This window comes from Panulirus ornatus, chromosome 21, assembly GCF_036320965.1.
Source record: "Panulirus ornatus isolate Po-2019 chromosome 21, ASM3632096v1, whole genome shotgun sequence".
NCBI classification, from domain to species: Eukaryota; Metazoa; Arthropoda; class Malacostraca; order Decapoda; family Palinuridae; genus Panulirus; species Panulirus ornatus.
In genome coordinates, this window is record NC_092244.1 from 25,054,264 (window position 1) to 25,074,133 (window position 19,870).

General features: G+C 40.5%; 1 protein-coding gene across 8 annotated transcripts in view; it reads right to left on the reverse strand.

The window, feature by feature from the left end:
• The window catches only part of kn (EBF transcription factor knot), a 528,425-nt gene that overhangs the window by 333,890 nt on the left and 174,665 nt on the right, over positions 1-19,870 (reverse strand). For all 8 annotated transcript variants that reach the window (XM_071675839.1, XM_071675837.1, XM_071675838.1 and 5 more), the window contains one exon: positions 12,983-13,056. In XM_071675839.1, coding sequence (XP_071531940.1) covers positions 12,983-13,056 — 74 coding nt within the window. The remainder of the gene's footprint in view (positions 1-12,982; positions 13,057-19,870) is intronic.

Sequence of the window (19,870 nt, forward strand, 5' to 3'; positions counted from 1 at the left end):
AGACTACTGACGCGTTCACATATATCCTGAGTGTTATGCGAACTTTCAGGTAAAAAAATCTTGGAACTTCCAGCTCGTGTCTGTGCGTTCAAGAACTTCAGGTTAGATTACCTTTGAGTTTCGGAACTTCCAGTCCAAGTACCTAGGTAATTCGGAACTTTTTCCTTCTGCTACGTTAAAGTTTCGGAGCTTCCAGTTCGAACATCTCTGAGTTCAGAAGCTTCTGTTCCAACCAACTTGACGTTTCGGAACTTCTAGTTCGATGGACATTGCGTTCAGAGACTTCCGGTCTCACTGTCCTTTTGTTTGTAAATTTCCAGCAGAAGTATCTTCGCGTTTCAGGGAATTCGGTTCAAATATCTTCATGTTTCTGAACCAGTAAGAATATCATTGCGTTTAGGATCTTCCCATCCGAACATATTTACACTAGTAACCTCCCCGTGGGAAGCTGCAGGATAGAGTAATGCTGATGGAGGAACCTCGGGATGAGCAGGACGCTGCGTGAGGACGTCATGCTGGCCCACGGGTCACGCCACACTGGTCATCGGCATGACACTCTGACAAAGCCTCCCCGCTGCACCCTTCCCTCGGTACCCTCAGTCCCTGTGCGCTCACAAACTCCTAAGCAAGACAACACAACCCTTGAACACAACGATACAATCCAAAGCAGTACAACCCTTGAACTTGACGGCACAACCTCTGGGCATGGTCATACAACCAATGAACTCAACAGCACGACCCTTGGGTACTAAGGTATCACCCTTAACAGTCGTACCGTCATGCCGAAGGGTAGTACGGACTTGCTCAATGGTTATTTACCTCTCCCTCAACCTTACTACTCTATCCTTCTATAAGCTTTCGTTTGCATATCTTTTATGGGCCTAAATGCTCATATTTCCTCTCAGTGTAAGCCCCCAAACGTGTAAGATTACCTGAGCATAATTGCTTTCCTATATGCCATAACCAAACACTATTCTAAATACCTCTCATGTTCTAAATGCCCTCTGGTCCGATAGAGACTTGTTAAAGCACCTCTCGCCCACCCGAACACCAAGTCCTGACAGCTCTTGCCCAGGCACCTTTGTCAGCGGCCACTGGCTCCAATAGCCGCCGCTGTTAGGTCAAGCCGGTCAGATTAGAGATACGGTCGTTACGGGGAGTAATGCTACACAACGGCTGCCATCACCGTACAATAACAGGAGAAACAGTGGACTGCAAGACCGGCTATCTCTCTTGTATACGAGACCCACTTTGTATATTAAAGATACATAGAGATGATACCTACATTATAACTTGCAGCTTAATGCACACGGGCTAACTGTCAACAAATAACGCCATCAAGGCAGCGGAGGTACAACATTCTCTTGGCAATTTTTTTAAGTTAGTTTTTTGTCAAACTGGTTTCTCTTCATGATAGATACGCGCGAGCGCTAATATACATACATACACACATATATATATATATATGTATATATATATATATATATATATATATATATATATATATATATATATATATATATATATATCAAACTTTTGTCTTTTGTCTGTTTCGTTGCGCTACCTCGCTAACGCGGGAGACAGTGACAGAATATAATGGATAAATGAATATATATATATATATATATATATATATATATATATATATATATATATATATATATATATATATATATATATATATATATATAAAGTGTGGTAAAGTGTGTGAAAGAAAAAAGTTAAGAGTAAATGTGAATAAGAGCAAGGTTATTAGGTACAGTAGGGTTGAGGGTCAAGTCAATTGGGAGGTGAGTTTGAATGGAGAAAAACTGGAGGAAGTGAAGTGTTTTAGATATCTGGGAGTGGATCTGGCAGCGGATGGAACCATGGAAGCGGAAGTGGATCATAGGGTGGGGGAGGGGGCGAAAATTCTGGGAGCCTTGAAGAATGTGTGGAAGTCGAGAACATTATCTCGGAAAGCAAAAATGGGTATGTTTGAAGGAATAGTGGTTCCAACAATGTTGTATGGTTGCGAGGCGTGGGCTATGGATAGAGTTGTGCGCAGGAGGATGGATGTGCTGGAAATGAGATGTTTGAGGACAATGTGTGGTGTGAGGTGGTTTGATCGAGTAAGTAACGTAAGGGTAAGAGAGATGTATGGAAATAAAAAGAGCGTGGTTGAGAGAGCAGAAGAGGGTGTTTTGAAATGGTTTGGGCACATGGAGAGAATGAGTGAGGAAAGATCGACCAAGAGGATATATGTGTCGGAGATGGAGGGAACGAGGAGAAGAGGGAGACCAAATTGGAGGTGGAAAGATGGAGTGAAAAAGATTTTGTGTGATCGGGGCCTGAACATGCAGGAGGGTGAAAGGAGGGCAAGGAATAGAGTGAATTGGAGCGATGTGGTATACCGGGGTTGACATGCTGTCAGTGGATTGAATCGGGGCATGTGAAGCGTCTGGGGTAAACCATGGAAAGCTGTGTAGGTATGTATATTTGCGTGTGTGGACGTATGTATATACATGTGTATGGGGGTGGGTTGGGCCATTTCTTTCGTCTGTTTCCTTGCGCTGCCTCGCAAACGCGGGAGACAGCGACAAAGCAAAAAAAAAAAAAAAGAAATTATATATATATATATATATATATATATATATATATATATATATATATATATATATATATATATATATATATATATATATATTCTTTCTTCTTTCAAACTATTCGCCATTTCCCGCATTAGCGAGGTAGCGTTAAGAACCGAGAACTGGGCCTTTGAGGGAACATCCTCACCTGGCCCCCTTCTCTGTTCCTTCTTTTGGAAAATTAAAAAAAAAAACACGAGGAGAGGATTTCCAGCCCCCCGCTCCCTCCCCTTTTAGTCGCCTTCTACGACACGCAGGGAATACGTGGGAAGTATTCTTTCTCTCCTATCCCCAGGGATGGTATATATATATATATATATATATATATATATATATATATATATATATATATATATATATATATATATATATATATATATATATATATATATATGTTTCATCCCTGGGGATAGGGGAGAAAGAATACTTCCCACGTATTCCCTTCGTGTTATAGAAGCCGACTAAAAGGGAAGGGAGTGGGGGGCTGGAAATCCTCCCCTCTCGTTTTTTTTTTTTTTTAATTTTCCAAAAGAAGGAAGAGAGAAGGGGGCCAGGTGAGGATATTCCCTCAAAGGCCCAGTTCTCGGTTCTTAACGCTACCTCGCTAACGCGGGAAATGGCGAATAGTATGAAAGAAAAGAAAGATATATATATATATATATATCATACAAACCTCCAACAGCCAGGATCGAACCCAGGACCCCTGTGCAAGAGGCAGGCATGTAACTGCTAGGCTATGGGACTGTATAATAGGAAACAACTATTCGAAATACTAAGTACTCGAATACCCTTCGTCTCACAATGGTGAGCAACGGGGTCTATACCGGTTATTTCCGAACAGACGCACATAGCCAGCTGATAGCGTTTTACCGAACCTAACTGTACAACGCGGAGGTATATGAATACGAATAAAGTGCATATGAACGCGCACCTTCATAGAACATACAAACCTTCAACAGCCAGGATCGAACCCGGGACCCCATAGCCTAGCGGTTAGCATGCCTGCCTCTTGCACAGGGGTCCCGGGTTCGATCCTGGATGTTGGAGGTTTGTATGTTCTATGAAGGTGCGCGTTCATATGCACTTTATTCGTATATATATATATATATATATATATATATGAAGGTGAAATCGCACTTCAGTAGTTCATACAATTTTGTCTAACATGTAATTTTCTATATATGTGGCACGACATTTCGTGGAGACAATCCACCTCATCAGGAGCCAATACTTAAGAAAGTTATTTAAATCCCAACACCACACTTGGTTCCCGCCGTCCAACACCATTCTCTCTAGGCGGAGCACTGTCTGCTATGTCTGGTCGTAACCCTTGTAAGGGAGAGTGATTATGGAGTATCTGGTGGCGTGGGTTGACCTGGGTAGCTGGGTGTGTCATGAACTACTATTTTTTAATGTTTTCGTATTTTGTCAAAGTTATCATCATGATTTGGTTAATGCTAGGATGGGCTTTAAAATTTCCTGGGGACAAATCAAAGTTCTTAGTATCAGCAATTAAGACAGATTCAATAACGTCACGTGTGGCGCAATCAGCAGAGGTGTATAAAATAACGGGATTTTCAAGATCTATGGAGGTGATCATTTTCATGACAATGTTTAGCGATCGCATTTTTGTGGTCATTCCTGCGTACTGAATGTCGATGCCAATAACATCTCTCCGTTATGGTCGTGCCAGTCTGGCCCACATGAGCATATTTACATGCCTTGCATTTGACGGCGTAAACACTCCCAGTTGTTGCTTGATTGGGTCTATTATCTATTAAGGTCTTGCTGATGGTATTATTGTATTGGAAAGCAACATTACAAGCACTTTCTTTTAGAACACGTCTTGAATTAGCTAAGTTGGGACAACAGGGCAACACTAAAGTTTTAGACTTATCCTTATTTTTCATATGTGTTACAAGAAGCATAAAATGTCTTTCTAACTTTCCAGTAAGCTTTGTTCACAAACCAATTGGGATGATATAACTGCCTAAAGATACGTCTTATATCGCTACATTCATCTACCAGGCTCTTAAAAACATAGACATGACTACAGACATTTTTACAGAAGGATCATGTACTAATAAGTAATGAATATCTCTCAAGGTTGGTAGGTTTCCTGTAGATTTTAAACGTCAAATGATCAGATTATCTATCAGCACATCTAGAAAGGTCAGTTTGCCTTCTTTTTCCCATTCCATCTTGACTTTGATGGTGGGGTGGATGTTATTTAATTCATTAATGAAAACATCTTAGTCTTGGGAAGATGGCCACAAGGACCACACATCATCCACGTAACACACCGCCACCTGACCCACCTTAATCTTTTCCCTTACAAGGGTTACGACCAGACATAGCAAACAGTGCTTGACTTAGAAAGATTGGTGTTGGACGGCGGGACCAAGTGTGATGTTGGGATTTAAATAACTTTATTAAATACTGGCACCTAATGAGGTGGATTATCTCCACGAAACATGTCGTGCCACATGTACAGAAAAATTACATGTCAAATAAGATTGTATGAACTACTGAAGTGAGATTTCACCTTCTTACTATTATCACGGACAAGTGTGATCACCATATATATATATATATATATATATATATATATATATATATATATATATATATATATATATATATATATATATATATATATATATATATATATATATATATGCTTTTGTTAGATTTTCCTTTTAAAGAGATTTCTTTTTTCTCTCATTCAAAAAATGACATGAACATTTTCCGTTTTGTAGTTTATGAAAAAGCTGTGGCCTCCTAGACAAGAACTGAAACCAGTTACTGGATAACGTAAGCTCAATCACTGTTGATCATTTTCGTTCTCAGAGACAAGAACGCAAGAGTAATGGAAACTGCAGGTGATTTGAGGGCAGCATGACGCCATAGAAGGTGCGGCATGGAACTCACACGGGCCATAACATGGATGCACACGGGCCATAACATGGATGCACACGGGCCATAACATGGATGCACACGGGCCGCAGCATGGATGCACACGGGCCGCAACATGGATGCACGAGGACTGCAGCATGGGGGAAGAATGAAAAAAACCTTCTCCCTTCCTCTCTTCTCATGGAGTTACCGGCAGACTCACTGAACCTTGAGATGTCCTTCACATGAGAGTCATTGGGCATGACTCACTCCAACGTAAACAACAATCCATAGCTTGGATTCGAACCCTGGGAAGGACGCCCGGCTACTCTAGCCACACGAAGGTTAGAAAACAGTACCCCAGCCTCATCTCCCTAACCTAACCTAACCTTATCTAACCTTACCTATCTCATCATATGACATTTCTCATCTAACCTAACTTAATCTAACCTATTCAATCCTATGTCAATAGTCTCCTAACCTAATTTATCCTAACCTAACCTAACTTAATCTAACCTATCCAATCCTATGTCAATAGTCTCCTAACCTAACCTAATCTATCTAATCCTATGTCAGTATTCCCTATCCTAACGGGTCCCAGCTTACTCTGGTCTCCACATAATTATATACTAATTTGTAGCTTTCCCTCCCTATCGTGGACTACCCCCTGGGGATTCCGTCCCTGGGGATTTTCATGGTGGCCGGTAAGTAGTTCCAGAACCAGAAGTTCTGATGCCTGATTTATGTATTGTGCTTTCCACAAGTCTCCAAATTCACATATCCAGATTTCAGGATACAGATACAGTCATACATTCCGACATTCACATTCTTACAGCAATATACAAACATGATTTAGACATCAAAAAATATACCAAAATATTGATACAATCTTCTACACAACTTTTAAGACTAGGTATTACACTAACATCTATCAATATTACAGTGTTATCTATTACTGTAATATTAATCATTACCTATTACAGCGTTGACATAATTACAGGAACAATGCATTCGTTACAAAAAAATATTCACTCCTTTGTACAAAGGCATCACAAAAACTACTCATGCAGGTAAACGGAGGTGCCCTAAAGAGGTTCCAGCTTAGATCAAAGGTCTGCCTAAAGGCGGAGTCAGGTCATGACCTACCTGCACATGACCTCATGGGTCAACAGCACGCGGCACATCTCCGGGTTCTTGTCCCGACCCCCGTACACGAAGGCCTGTTGACAGAGTCAAAGATCAAATTTAAAGGAGTAGTCAAAGGGAAAAAAGACAATATTAAAGACCACGTAAACCTTCTTTCCCTTGATCAAGAGATAACCCTCGAAAACGACCCATACAAATCTTGAGCTCGACGAAAGACCCCTGTGGATGATGGCTTGACCCTTTTACCCGAATTTATGAGTCATGTCCAAAAAAACCGGACGTTTTTACTCCCAAGGTCGTACCATCGTACTTAAGGGTTGTGTTGCATGTCTTGGGTGTTACGTCGTGCCATGGGGCGTGCAGGCTTGCTCATGAGAAAAAAAGAACGGGCTAACACTTGAGAGTATCACTTGTGAGGTTAGTTGGGAAGTGGAGGGCCACTAACACAAGGTAACCCCATAGTGGGTGGAGGACCACTAAATTGTTGCCCTACGGGCAGGTGGAGGGCCTACAAAAACTTTGTAGACCTACAGTGCAGGTGGAGGCCTACTAACATTTTTTAGAACTAAAGTGGCAGGAGAGGCCCATAACCTTGTGACCCACAGTGCAGGTGGAACCACTAACACTTCTTAGACCTACATGGGAGTGGAAAGGCCCCCTAACACTGCCCGCCTGTACAGGTATCTAATATTGGCAAACATGCCCTAAAAAACTAAACCTAATGTGTTTATTGCTAAAGAACTGGTTTAATAAGCACACAAAGTATAGCAATGCACTGGGAAATTGAATCATATAGAGACCAGCAAGCAAAGGCCAACATGCATGTGGCCCAAAATGTACGTAGCCCAAATGCTCGGCCAACATTGATGTGGAACAAATGCGGCGAAAATACGTGCCCAATATGCACGTGGCCCAAAATACACGTGGACAACATGCATGTGGCTAACATGCACATGGCCAAAATGCATGTGTTTAACACGACGTGCCACAAATTTCGTGGCCCCAAAATGTACGTGACCAAAGTAAACGTGCCAAAACGAACGTGCCAACGTGCAAAGTGGCGGACCCGCATGACTCACTTGTATCTCAGAATAGACAAAAATACATTGTAATGTGATACAAAACATTCAGCTTCTAAGCAACGAAAGGAACATGTCATAAAATAATATTTCTACAACGAACTTGAAAAAAAAAAAGATCGTTGTGGTCGTTGGTACGAAAATTCATGTCGGGGAAAATTCCTCCCAAAACTTCTCTACGGGTGCGGCTCCTCCCCAAAAATCCCCCTAGTCCTGCCTAAAGTCCCGCCTGTCATCCAGCCTTGTAATAAAAATAAAGTACCACTAATACGCCGCTGTAATGCGTCCTTAATCAAAACAACCGCACCCCCCTCACTCTGGATATAATCCCTACACATACCCCACTACTAAAAATCAAGATTAATGGTTAGCTTTCCTCCCCTACTTAGGCCAGGCCGCACCCACCGGACGCCCGCCCGCCAGGCCGGCACAATGGTGGCCACCCAACCCAACCCCCTTTCCTACCCAACCCACCAGCACAGACAATGGTCGCGGGTGAGGGGCTGGTATTGCGGGGGATTGTTAGACTGGGGGAAATCAGAATTATAAGGGGGAAAATCTGGTTACGGTGGGTGGGTGAGTGTTGGGGGTAGGGTACTGATGTGGTGGGGACTGTTAGTCAAGGCTGATCTCAATTACATGAGAAAAATTGTGTTAGGTGAGGAAAAAATCTCGTCGTAAGAGATTGGTACCAAGGAGGATTCTGACTGACATGGAATAACACAAAATCCTCGTGTTGGGGGATGTTTGCTCAATGAGCAACGTGAATGACGGGGAAATCCTGCGTCAATGGAGGTAGGGAGGTAGATACTTATACAGTGGAAATCTGGGGATATGAATAATCCAACACAGTATAAGAATGATAATTAAACCATACCCAAATGTGATTCCCCAACATAACTGTACTAAGGTATAGGGTCTAGCAACATCATGACATTTTGTGACATCCTAAAACGATGTGCTGAGGGCACAGTTAACCCAGCTGTCTTCCTTACTCAGGGCGGATCGATGCATAGACCGGGGTATATATTATAAATATATATATATAAATATATAAATATAATATAATATAATAAAAAAAATATTCTTTTTCTTTTCTTTCATACTATTCCGCCAATTCCCGCGTTCCCAAAAGGTAGCGTTAAGAACAAGGACTGGGCCTCTGAGAATAAGCCTCACTGGCCCCGTTCTCTGGTTCCTTCTTTTAAAAATTTTAAAAAAAAAAAAAACGAGAGGGGGGAATTCCAGCCCCCCGCTCCCTCCCTTTTAGTCGCCTTTTACGACACGCAGGGAATTCTTTGGGGAAATTTTTCTTTTTCCCCAATCCCCAGGGGTTTAATATATATATATACAATATATATAAAATATATAATATATATAATAAATATATTAAAAAATATATATATATAAAATATAATTATATATAAATAAATATATAGAAAAGAGAAGAGAAAAGAAAAGAGAGAGAGATGATGACACACTTGTCCGGATGATAGATAATGGAAAATTTGCACTTGGACTAGAAAGATTGGTGTTGAACGACTGGAACCAAGTAGGGATGCAGGGATCTAAATAACTTGTTTTAGTTACTACACCTGATGAGGTGCTGGTTCTCCACGGAACATATCGTGCCACATGTATAAAAAAATTTTCATTTAAAAAAAAATTGTATGAAATCCTACTGACTGTGGGAAAAAAATTTTTCTCCAAAAAAAATATAAAATAAAAATATATATAAAAATAAAAATAATAATTATATAAAAAAATAATATATATAAAATTTTTAATATATATTTTTATATAAAAAAAATATAATTTAAAATATATAAAATTTAATATAAAAATATATTAAAAATAAAAATTGTATTTTTATAATTGGGCCATTTCTTTCGTCTGTTTCCTTGCCGCTACTCGCAGAGCGGGAGACAGAGACAAAGAGCAAAATAGAGTAAAATAAATAATATATATATTATATATATATAAAAATAAATATATATATATATATATAAACTGGGATAGGGGATTAATAATACTTCCCACGTATTCCTGCGTGTCGTAGAAAGCGACTAAAAGGGGAGGGAGCGGGGGGGTGGAAGTCCTCCCCACTCGATTTTTTTTTTTTTTAATTTTCCAAAAGAAGGAAAAGAGGGGCCAGTTGAGGCTATTTCAAAAAGGCCCATCCTCTGTTCTAACGCAACCTCGCTAACGCTGGAAATGGCGAATAGATTTAAAAAAAACAAACCTTCAACCGCCAGGATCGAAAAACCCGGGACCCCATAGCCTAGCGGTTAGATGCCTGCCTCTTGCACGAGGGGTCACCGGGTTCGATCCTGGATGTGGAGGTTTGTTATGTTCTATGAGGTGCTCGTTCATAATGCACTTTATTCGTATATATATAATATATATAATATATATGAAGGTGAAATCGCCACTTCAGTAGTTCATACAATTTTGTCTAACATGTAATTTTCTATATATGTGGCACGACATTTCGTGGAGACAATCCACCTTATCAGGAGCCAATACTTAAGAAAGTTATTTAAATCCCAACACCACACTTGGTTCCCGCCGTCCAACACCATTCTCTCTAGGCGGAGCACTGTCTGCTATGTCTGGTCGTAACCCTTGTAAGGGAGAGTGATTATGGAGTATCTGGTGGCGTGGGTTGACCTGGGTAGCTGGGTGTGTCATGAACTACTATTTTTTAATGTTTTCGTATTTTGTCAAAGTTATCATCATGATTTGGTTAATGCTAAGATGGGCTTTAGAATTTCCTGGGGACAAATCAAAGTTCTTAGTATCAGCAATTAAGACAGATTCAATAACGTCACGTGTGGCGCAATCAGCAGAAGTGTATAAAATAACGGGATTTTCAAGATCTATGGAGGTGATCATTTTCATGACAATGTTTAGCGATCGCATTTTTGTGGTCATTCCTGCGTACTGAATGTCGATGCCAATAACATCTCTCCGTTATGGTCGTGCCAGTCTGGCCCACATGAGCATATTTACATGCCTTGCATTTGACGGCGTAAACACTCCCAGTTGTTGCTTGATTGGGTCAATTATCTATTAAGGTCTTGCTGATGGTGTTATTGTATTGGAAAGCAACATTACAAGAACTTTCTTTTAGAACACGTCTTGAATTAGCTAAGTTGGGACAACAGGGCAACACTAAAGTTTTAGACTTATCCTTATTTTTCACATGTGTTACAAGAAGCATAAAATGTCTTTCTAACTTTCCAGTAAGCTTTGTTCACAAACCAATTGGGATGATATAACTGCCTAAAGATACGTCTTATATCGCTACATTCATCTACCAGGCTCTTAAAAACATAGACATGACTACAGACATTTTTACAGAAGGATCATGTGCTAATAAGTAATGAATATCTCTCAAGGTTGGTAGGTTTCCTGTAGATTTTAAAGGTCAAATGATCAGATTATCTATCAGCACATCTAGAAAGGTCAGTTTTGCCTTCTTTTTTTTCCCATTCCATACTTGACTTTGATGGTGGGGTGGATGTTATTTAATTCATTAATGAAAACATCTTAGTCTTGGGAAGGAGCCACAAGGACCACACATCATCCACGTAACACACCGCCACCTGACCCACCTTAATCTTTTCCCTTACAAGGGTTACGGACCAGACATAGCAAACAGTGCTTGACGTTAGAAAGATTTGGTGTTGGACGGGCGGGAACCAAGTGTGATGTGGGATTTAAACTAACTTTATTAAATACTGGCACCTATGAGGTGGATTATCTCCACGAACATGTCGTGCCACATGTTTCCCGAAAAATTTACATTCAAATTTAAAATTGTATGATACTACTGAAGTGAGATTTCACCTCTTACCCATTATCACGGACAGTGTGATCCCATATATATATATACTATATATATATATATATATATATAATAATATATATATATATCTATATATATATATATATATATATATATATATATATATATGCTTTTGTTAGATTTTCCTTTTAAAGAGATTTCTTTTTTCTCTCATTCAAAAAATGACATGAACATTTTCCGTTTTGTAGTTTATGAAAAAGCTGTGGCCTCCTAGACAAGAACTGAAACCAGTTACAGGATAACGTAAGCTCAATCACTGTTGATCATTTTCGTTCTCAGAGACAAGAACGCAAGAGTAATGGAAACTGCAGGTGATTTGAGGGCTGCATGACGCCATAGAAGGTGCGGCATGGAACCCACACGGGCCATAACATGGATGCACACGGGCCATAACATGGATGCACACGGGCCGTAACATGGTTGCACACGGGCCGCAGCATGGATGCACGAGGACTGCAGCATGGGGGAAGAATGAAAAAAAACCTTCTCCCTTCCTCTCTTCTCATAGAGTTACCGGCAGACTCACTGAACCTTGAGATGTCCTTCACATGAGAGTCATTGGGCATGACTCACTCCAACGTAAACAACAATCCCTAACCTAACATATATACACCATAGCTTGGATTCGAACCCTGGGAAGGACGCCTGGCTACTCTAGCCACACGAAGGTTAGAAAACAGTACCCCAGCCTCATCTCCCTTACCTTACCTAACCTAACCTAACTTAATCTAACCTATCCAATCCTATGTCAATAGTCTCCTAACCTAACCTAATCTATCTAATCCTATGTCAGTATTCCCTATCCTAACGGGTCCCAGCTTACTCTGGTCTCCACATAATTATATACTAATTTGTAGCTTTCCCTCCCTATCGTGGACTACCCCCTGGGGATTCCGTCCCTGGGGATTTTCATGGTGGCCGGTAAGTAGTTCCAGAACCAGAAGTTCTGATGCCTGATTTATGTATTGTGTTTTCCACAAGTCTCCAAATTCACATATCCAGATTTCAGGATACAGATACAGTCATACATTCCGACATTCACATTCTTACAGCAATATACAAACATGATTTAGACATCGGAAAAATATACCAAAATATTGATACAACCTTCTACACAACTTTTAAGACTAGGTATTACACTAACATCTATCAATATTACAGTGTTATCTATTACTGTAATATTAATCATTACCTATTACAGCGTTGACATAATTACAGGAACAATGCATTCGTTACAAAAAAATATTCACTCCTTTGTACAAAGGCATCACAAAAACTACTCATGCAGGTAAACGGAGGTGCCCTAAAGAGGTTCCAGCTTAGATCAAAGGTCTGCCTAAAGGCGGAGTCAGGTCATGACCTACCTGCACATGACCTCATGGGTCAACAGCACGCGGCACATCTCCGGGTTCTTGTCCTGACCCTCGTACACGATGGCCTGTGGACAGAGGTCAGAGATCAAATTATGGGAGTAGGTCAAGGTAAATACAGACAATATTAAAGACCACGTAAACCTTCTTTCCCTTGATCAAGACGATAACCCTCGACACGACGATACAACTCTTGAGCTCGACGGAAAGACCCCTGTGGATGATGGCTTGACCTTTGACCTGACTTTTATGAGTCATGTCAAAAGCCTGGACGTTATACTCAAGGGTCGTACCATCGTACCTTAAGGGTTGTGTTGCCATGTTCTTGGGTGTTACTGTCGTGCTCATGGGTCGTACAGGCTTGCTCATGAGAATAAAATGAACGAGGCTAACACTTGAGACGTATCACTTGTGAGGTTAGAGTGGCAGGTGGTGGGCCACTAACACAAGGTAACCCTATAGTGGCAGGTGGAGGACCACTAACACTTTGTTGCCCTACGGTGGCAGGTGGAGGCCTACTAACACTTTGTAGACCTACAGTTGCAGGTGGAGGCCTACTAACACTTTGTAGAACTAAAGTGGCAGGAGAGGCCCACTAACACTGCAGTCCTGTGACTAGGTATCTGACTATTGGCAAACATGCATAAAAAACTTACCATAATGTGTTTATTGCTAAAGAACTGGTTTAATAAGCACACATTGTATTAGCAATGCACATGGTACTTGAATCATATAGATGACCAGCAAGCAAAAGGCCAACATGCATGTGGCCAACATGTACGTAGCCAACATGCATGCGGCCAACATTGATGTGGCCAACATGAATGCGGCGAAAATACACGTGCCCAATATGCATGTGGCCAATATGCACGTGGCCAACATGCATGTGGCTAACATGCACATGGCCAGCATGCATGTGGTCAACACTGACGTGGCAAACATGTACGTGGCCAATATGTACGTGACCAAAATACACGTGGCCAAAACGTACGTGGCCAACGTGCACGTGGCGGACAGCATGACTCTCTTGTATCTCAGAGTAGACAAAAATCCTATTGTATGTGATACAAAACATTCAGCTTCTAAAGCAACGAAAGAAATGTCATGAAATAATATTTCTACAACGAACTTGAAAAAAAAAAAGATCGTGTGTGGTCGTTGGTACGAAAATTCATGTCGGGGAAAATTCCCAAAATCTTTCTCTAACGGGTGCGGCCTCCTCCCCCAGAATCCCCCTAGATCCTGCCTAAAGTCCCCGCCTGTCATCCTGCCTTGTAATAAAAATAAAGTACCACGTAATACCCGCTGTAATGCGTCCTTAATCAAAACACCGCACCCCCCTCACTCTGGATTAATCCCTACAAATCCCCCACTACTAAAAAGTCAAGATTATGGTTAGCTTTCCTCCCCTACTTAGGCTGGCCGCACCCACCGCCCGCCCGCCTGGGCCGGCACAGGTGGCCACCCAACCCAACCCCCGATCCTACCACCCACCAGCACAGACAATGGTCGCGGGTGAGGGGCTGGTATTGGTGGGGGATGTTAGACATGGGGGAATCTGAATTATAAGGGGGAAAATCTGGGTTACGGTGGGTGGGTGGGTGTGTGTTGGGGGGAGGGTAATGTTGTGGTGGGGACTGTTAGTCAAGGCTGGATCTCAATTACATGAGAAAATTTGTGTTAGGGTGAGGGAAAAATCTCGTCGTAGAGGTTGGTAGCCAAGGTGGATTCTGACTGACATGGATAACACATCTCGTGTTGGGAGATGTTGCTCAAGGAGCGACGTGAATGACGGGGAAACCTGCGTCATGGAGGTAAGGGAGGTAGGATACGTTATACAGTGAAATCTGGGGATATGATAATCAACAGTAATAAGAATGATAATTAAGTTATCCCAAATGTGATTCCCAACATAACTGTACTATGGTATAGGGGTCTGAGCAACATCATGACACTTTGTGACATCTAAAACGAATGTGCTGAGCACAGTTAACCCAGCTGTTCATCCTTACTCTGGGGCGGGTCGATGCAATAGACCAGGGTATATATATATATATATATATATATATATATATATATATATATATATATATATATATATATATATATATATATATATATTCTTTTTCTTTTCTTTCATACTATTCGCCATTTCCCGCGTTACCAAGGTAGCGTTAAGAACAGAGGACTGGGCCTCTGAGGGAATATCCTCACCTGGCCCCGTTCTCTGTTCCTTCTTTTGAAAATTAAAAAAAAAAAAAAACGAGAGGGGGGATTTCCAGCCCCCCGCTCCCTCCCCTTTTAGTCGCCTTCTACGACACGCAGGGAATACGTGGGAAGTATTCTTTTTCCCCTATCCCCAGGGATGAATATATATATATACATATATATATATATATATATATATATATATATATATATATATATATATATATATATATAAATATATATATATATATATATATATATATATAGAGAGAGAGAGAGAGAGAGAGAGAGAGAGAGATGATGATGATCACACTTGTCCGTGATGATAGTATGAATGTGAAATCGCACTTGGACTAGAAAGATTGGTGTTGGACGACGGGAACCAAGTGTGATGCAGGGATTTAAATAACTTTGTTAGTTACTAGCACCTGATGAGGTGGATGGTCTCCACGGAACATATCGTGCCACATGTATAGAAAATTTACATGTTAAAGAAAATTGTATGAACTCCTACTGAGCTGTGTAATTTCATCTCCATATATATATATATATATATATATATATATATATATATATATATATATATATATATATATATATATATATATATATATATATATATATATATATATATATATATATATATATATATATATATATATGTATATATATATTTGGGCCATTTCTTTCGTCTGTTTCCTTGCGCTACCTCGCAGGAGCGGGAGACAGAGACAAAGCAAAATAGAGTAAAATAAATAATATATATATATATATATATATACCTGGGGATAGGGGATTAAGAATACTTCCCACGTATTCCCTGCGTGTCGTAGAAAGCGACTAAAAGGGGAGGGAGCGGGGGGCTGGAAGTCCTCCCCTCTCGTTTTTTTTTTTTTTAATTTTCCAAAAGAAGGAACAGAGGGGGCCAGGTGAGGATATTCCAAAAAAGGCCCAGTCCTCTGTTCTTAACGCTACCTCGCTAACGCGGGAAATGGCGAATAGTTTGAAAAAAAAAAAAGAAAAATATATATATATATATATATATTTCCCTGGGGATAGGGGATTAAGAATACTTCCCACGTATTCCCTGCGTGTCGTAGAAGGCGACTAAAAGGGGAGGGAGCGGGGGGCTGGAAATCCTCCCCTCTCGTTTTTTTTTTTTAAATTTTGCAAAAGAAGGAACAGAGGGGGCCAGGTGAGGATATTCCAAAAAAGGCCCAGTCCTCTGTTCCTAACGCTACCTCGCTAACGCGGGAAATGGCGAATAGTTTGAAAGAAAAGATATATATATATATATATATATATATATATATATATATATATATATATATATATATATATATATATATATATATATATATATATATATATATATGAGAAGGCCTTAATAAGGACATTCAGTTGCATGTGCCGCTTCAGCTGACATAGAAAAATGAAATCGTGATCTTGTAGTGGAGGAAAATTTTTGTTTTAAGATTGGAGAAAATCTCTGTGGTGGGAAATGTTGGGGAGGAGAAAAAGAAATCTGAATGGCAGGGGAGAATCTGTAGTATGGTGGAGGAAAAACCTTGTGGTGGTGGGAAAGGGTTTTAACAGGAGATCTGAATGACACGTGGAAATCTGGGTTATGGCGGCCAAGTAAAGAAAGAAAAAAAAAAACATTTAAAAGAACTCGATTCTTCAAAAGCCTTGGAGGCTGGTGGGGAAATGATCAGTGAGCATGCTGGTGTGAGAGAGTTATGGGTGGTGGGGAAAATTAACAGGTGGTGAGAGAAGGTAGGAGACGAGGGGAGTACTTGGTGCTAGCGGCAGTGACAGGTGGTGGGGAAACTACGAGACAGGTGGGGGAGAAAGAGAGCCGTGAGGAAGAATGGGAAGTACCATTTGGGTTGGGGGAGAATGTGGGAGTGGGGAGAACTGACAGTTTGATGGTGAAAATGACAGTAGGGGAGAATTTTCTAGTAGCCAGGGACAATAGGATGTGGGAGAAAAGATTCGCTGGGGAGCGTGTGACCTCTAGTGGGGGAGGGGAAATACTTCTGGCCTTGGGGAGGAATGCTTGAAGTCTGGAGGGAGGGGGAGGGGCGGAAAGATAAACCCCTCCCACGCGGTGGGGGAGATAACAGCCAGCCGGGACAGATGGGGGAAGGACGGGAGAAAAATGTGGCGGTCAGTAATTAACAGGTGCGGAGGAGCATACCTGAAGGGGGGCAGGAGAGTCACTGGACTGGGCAAGAACATGCTGTTGTAGGTCGACATGAAAGGCTATATTCCCCACTTTTCGTGATGTAAACGCCTCATTATAACAACCATGGTAGCAAAATGATGTGTTAGCGCCTCATGATGTGTTAGCGCCTCATGATGTGTTAGCGCCTCATCTATACACATGGCTTGCCGATCAACAGACAGACGAGACAGACCGACAGACAATAAAGTCACTGCAAATCATCCCATTTCCTGGGCCGCAAGTTACACACAGGAGGGGGGAAAAAAATCTCCCCCTCTCCATGACTTATTTCCCCAGTTTCCCCTCCTGGCTTAGTGGCTTAATTTTCCTCGTCGATTCCTGGGATTTTGGGTCGAATTTGGACTCAGCCGATCGAGATAAATTTGATTATTAGGTTCGAGCTGTACCCGGCGGCTATAACAACCGGGTTACCAATATGTATATGCCAGGATAACGCACTTTCTTCGCATGTATAGCTCGAATACAACACGGGGAGATTTCTTACCTTTTTTATGATAATAGATTCCCTAACCTCCAGGTTGTAGTTATCGTTGCCCTTGTATTCTTCTCATATATGATTTTCTTTCTTCATCTTTCATCCACTCGAATCTAATCTTTAAACGGCGAATGCAAGGGACTGATCGAACACGATTGGCGTTTTTTGCTTGTTGGTTCTGTACCCGAAGAAGTTCTATTGAGTTTTTACTCCACACGGGGAAGAAGCTACGGTGTAAAACCCATGGTATGTAAATGACATCATTTACAAACTTAATTATGTGCTGTTCCATTTTCATCTATAGCAGACAATGTTTTCTGATTAATCACAATCTTTCAAAATCAAAGTGAAAATATTTGATTTGGACAAAGGCTTATTTCATTATAAATTCTAGTACAAGCAACCAACTGCTGACGTAAAGTTATGACTACTCACTGACGTAGAGTAAGTTGTTATAAGTTACTGACGTAAAATAAGTTCTTACAAGTTGCTGACGTAATATAAGTTATTACAAGTTACTGACGTACATCAAGATCTTACAAGTTGCTGACGTAATATAAGTTATTACAAGTTACTGACGCACATCAAGATCTTACAAGTTGCTGACGTAATATAAGTTATTACAAGTTACTGACGCAGATCAAGATCTTACAAGTTGCTGACGTAACGTAAGTTATTACAAGTTACTGACGCAGATCATCGCTTCAAGAAAATAGATTTAATTCCTTCAAGATTCGTAGATCGACCATGTGTGATCCCGATTTTAAGAAATTGAAAAGTTTTAAAAGATACAATAATATATCTGGTACGACCCTTGAGCACGACAGCACGACTTTTGGGCGTGATGGCCTGGCCTTTAAACTGACCCCTAAAGGTCAGGTCAAGGGTAACTTCGAGATCAAAAGGGTTGTTTCGTGGTACTTAAAGGGTCGCACTTTCATTCTCAAAGGGTTCTGTTGTGGACAAAAGGAGTCGTGTGGTCGTGCTCAAATGGGTCGTGTGGTCGTGCTCAAAAGGGTCGTATGGTCGTGTTCAAGGGTGTTAATATGGAGGGTATATACTCATCATAACTTGAGGGAGTTGGTCTGCTGCTGCCAACGTTGCAACAGATGGCAGCAGTACCAACACTTAAGGACCAATGACAAGGTCTCAGAAGACGTGTACGACAAGTCGGGCAGTTGACCTTTCGTCCCCAACTGCACGACGACGACGACCACCACCACCTCCATCAAACCTGGAGCAGCAGTTCTTGGTACTGATGTCTAGTGTAATGATTCACTGATGTCAAAGATGATAAGTGCAAATGAATGTCAAGGATGATGATGATATGAAGGATTGTCTAAAAGGATGATTATGTAAATGATTGTAAAGGATGATAATAATGTAAGGGATTGTAAAGGATGATAATGATGTAAGTGATTGTAATGGATGATGATAATGTAAATGATTGTAAAGGATGATAATAATGTAAGTGATTGTAAAGGATGATAATGATGTAAGCGATTGTAATGGATGATGATAATGTAAGTGATTGTAAAGGATGATAATAAAGTAAGTGACTGTAAAGGATGATGATAATGTAAATGATTGTAAATGATGATAATGATGTAAGTGATTGTAAAGGATGATAATGATGTAAGTGATTGTAAAGGATGATGATAATGTAAGTGATTGTAAAGGATGATAATAAAGTAAGTGATTGTAAAGGATGATGATAACGTAAATGATTGTAAAGGATGATAATGATGTAAGTGATTGTAAAGGATGATAATAAAGTAAGTGATTGTAAAGGATGATGATAATGTAAGTGATTGTAAAGGATGATAATGATGTAAGTGATTGTAAAGGATGATAATAAAGTAAGTGATTGTAAAGGATGATGATAACGTAAATGATTGTAAAGGATGATAATAAAGTAAGTGATTGTAAAGGATGATGATAATGTAAATGA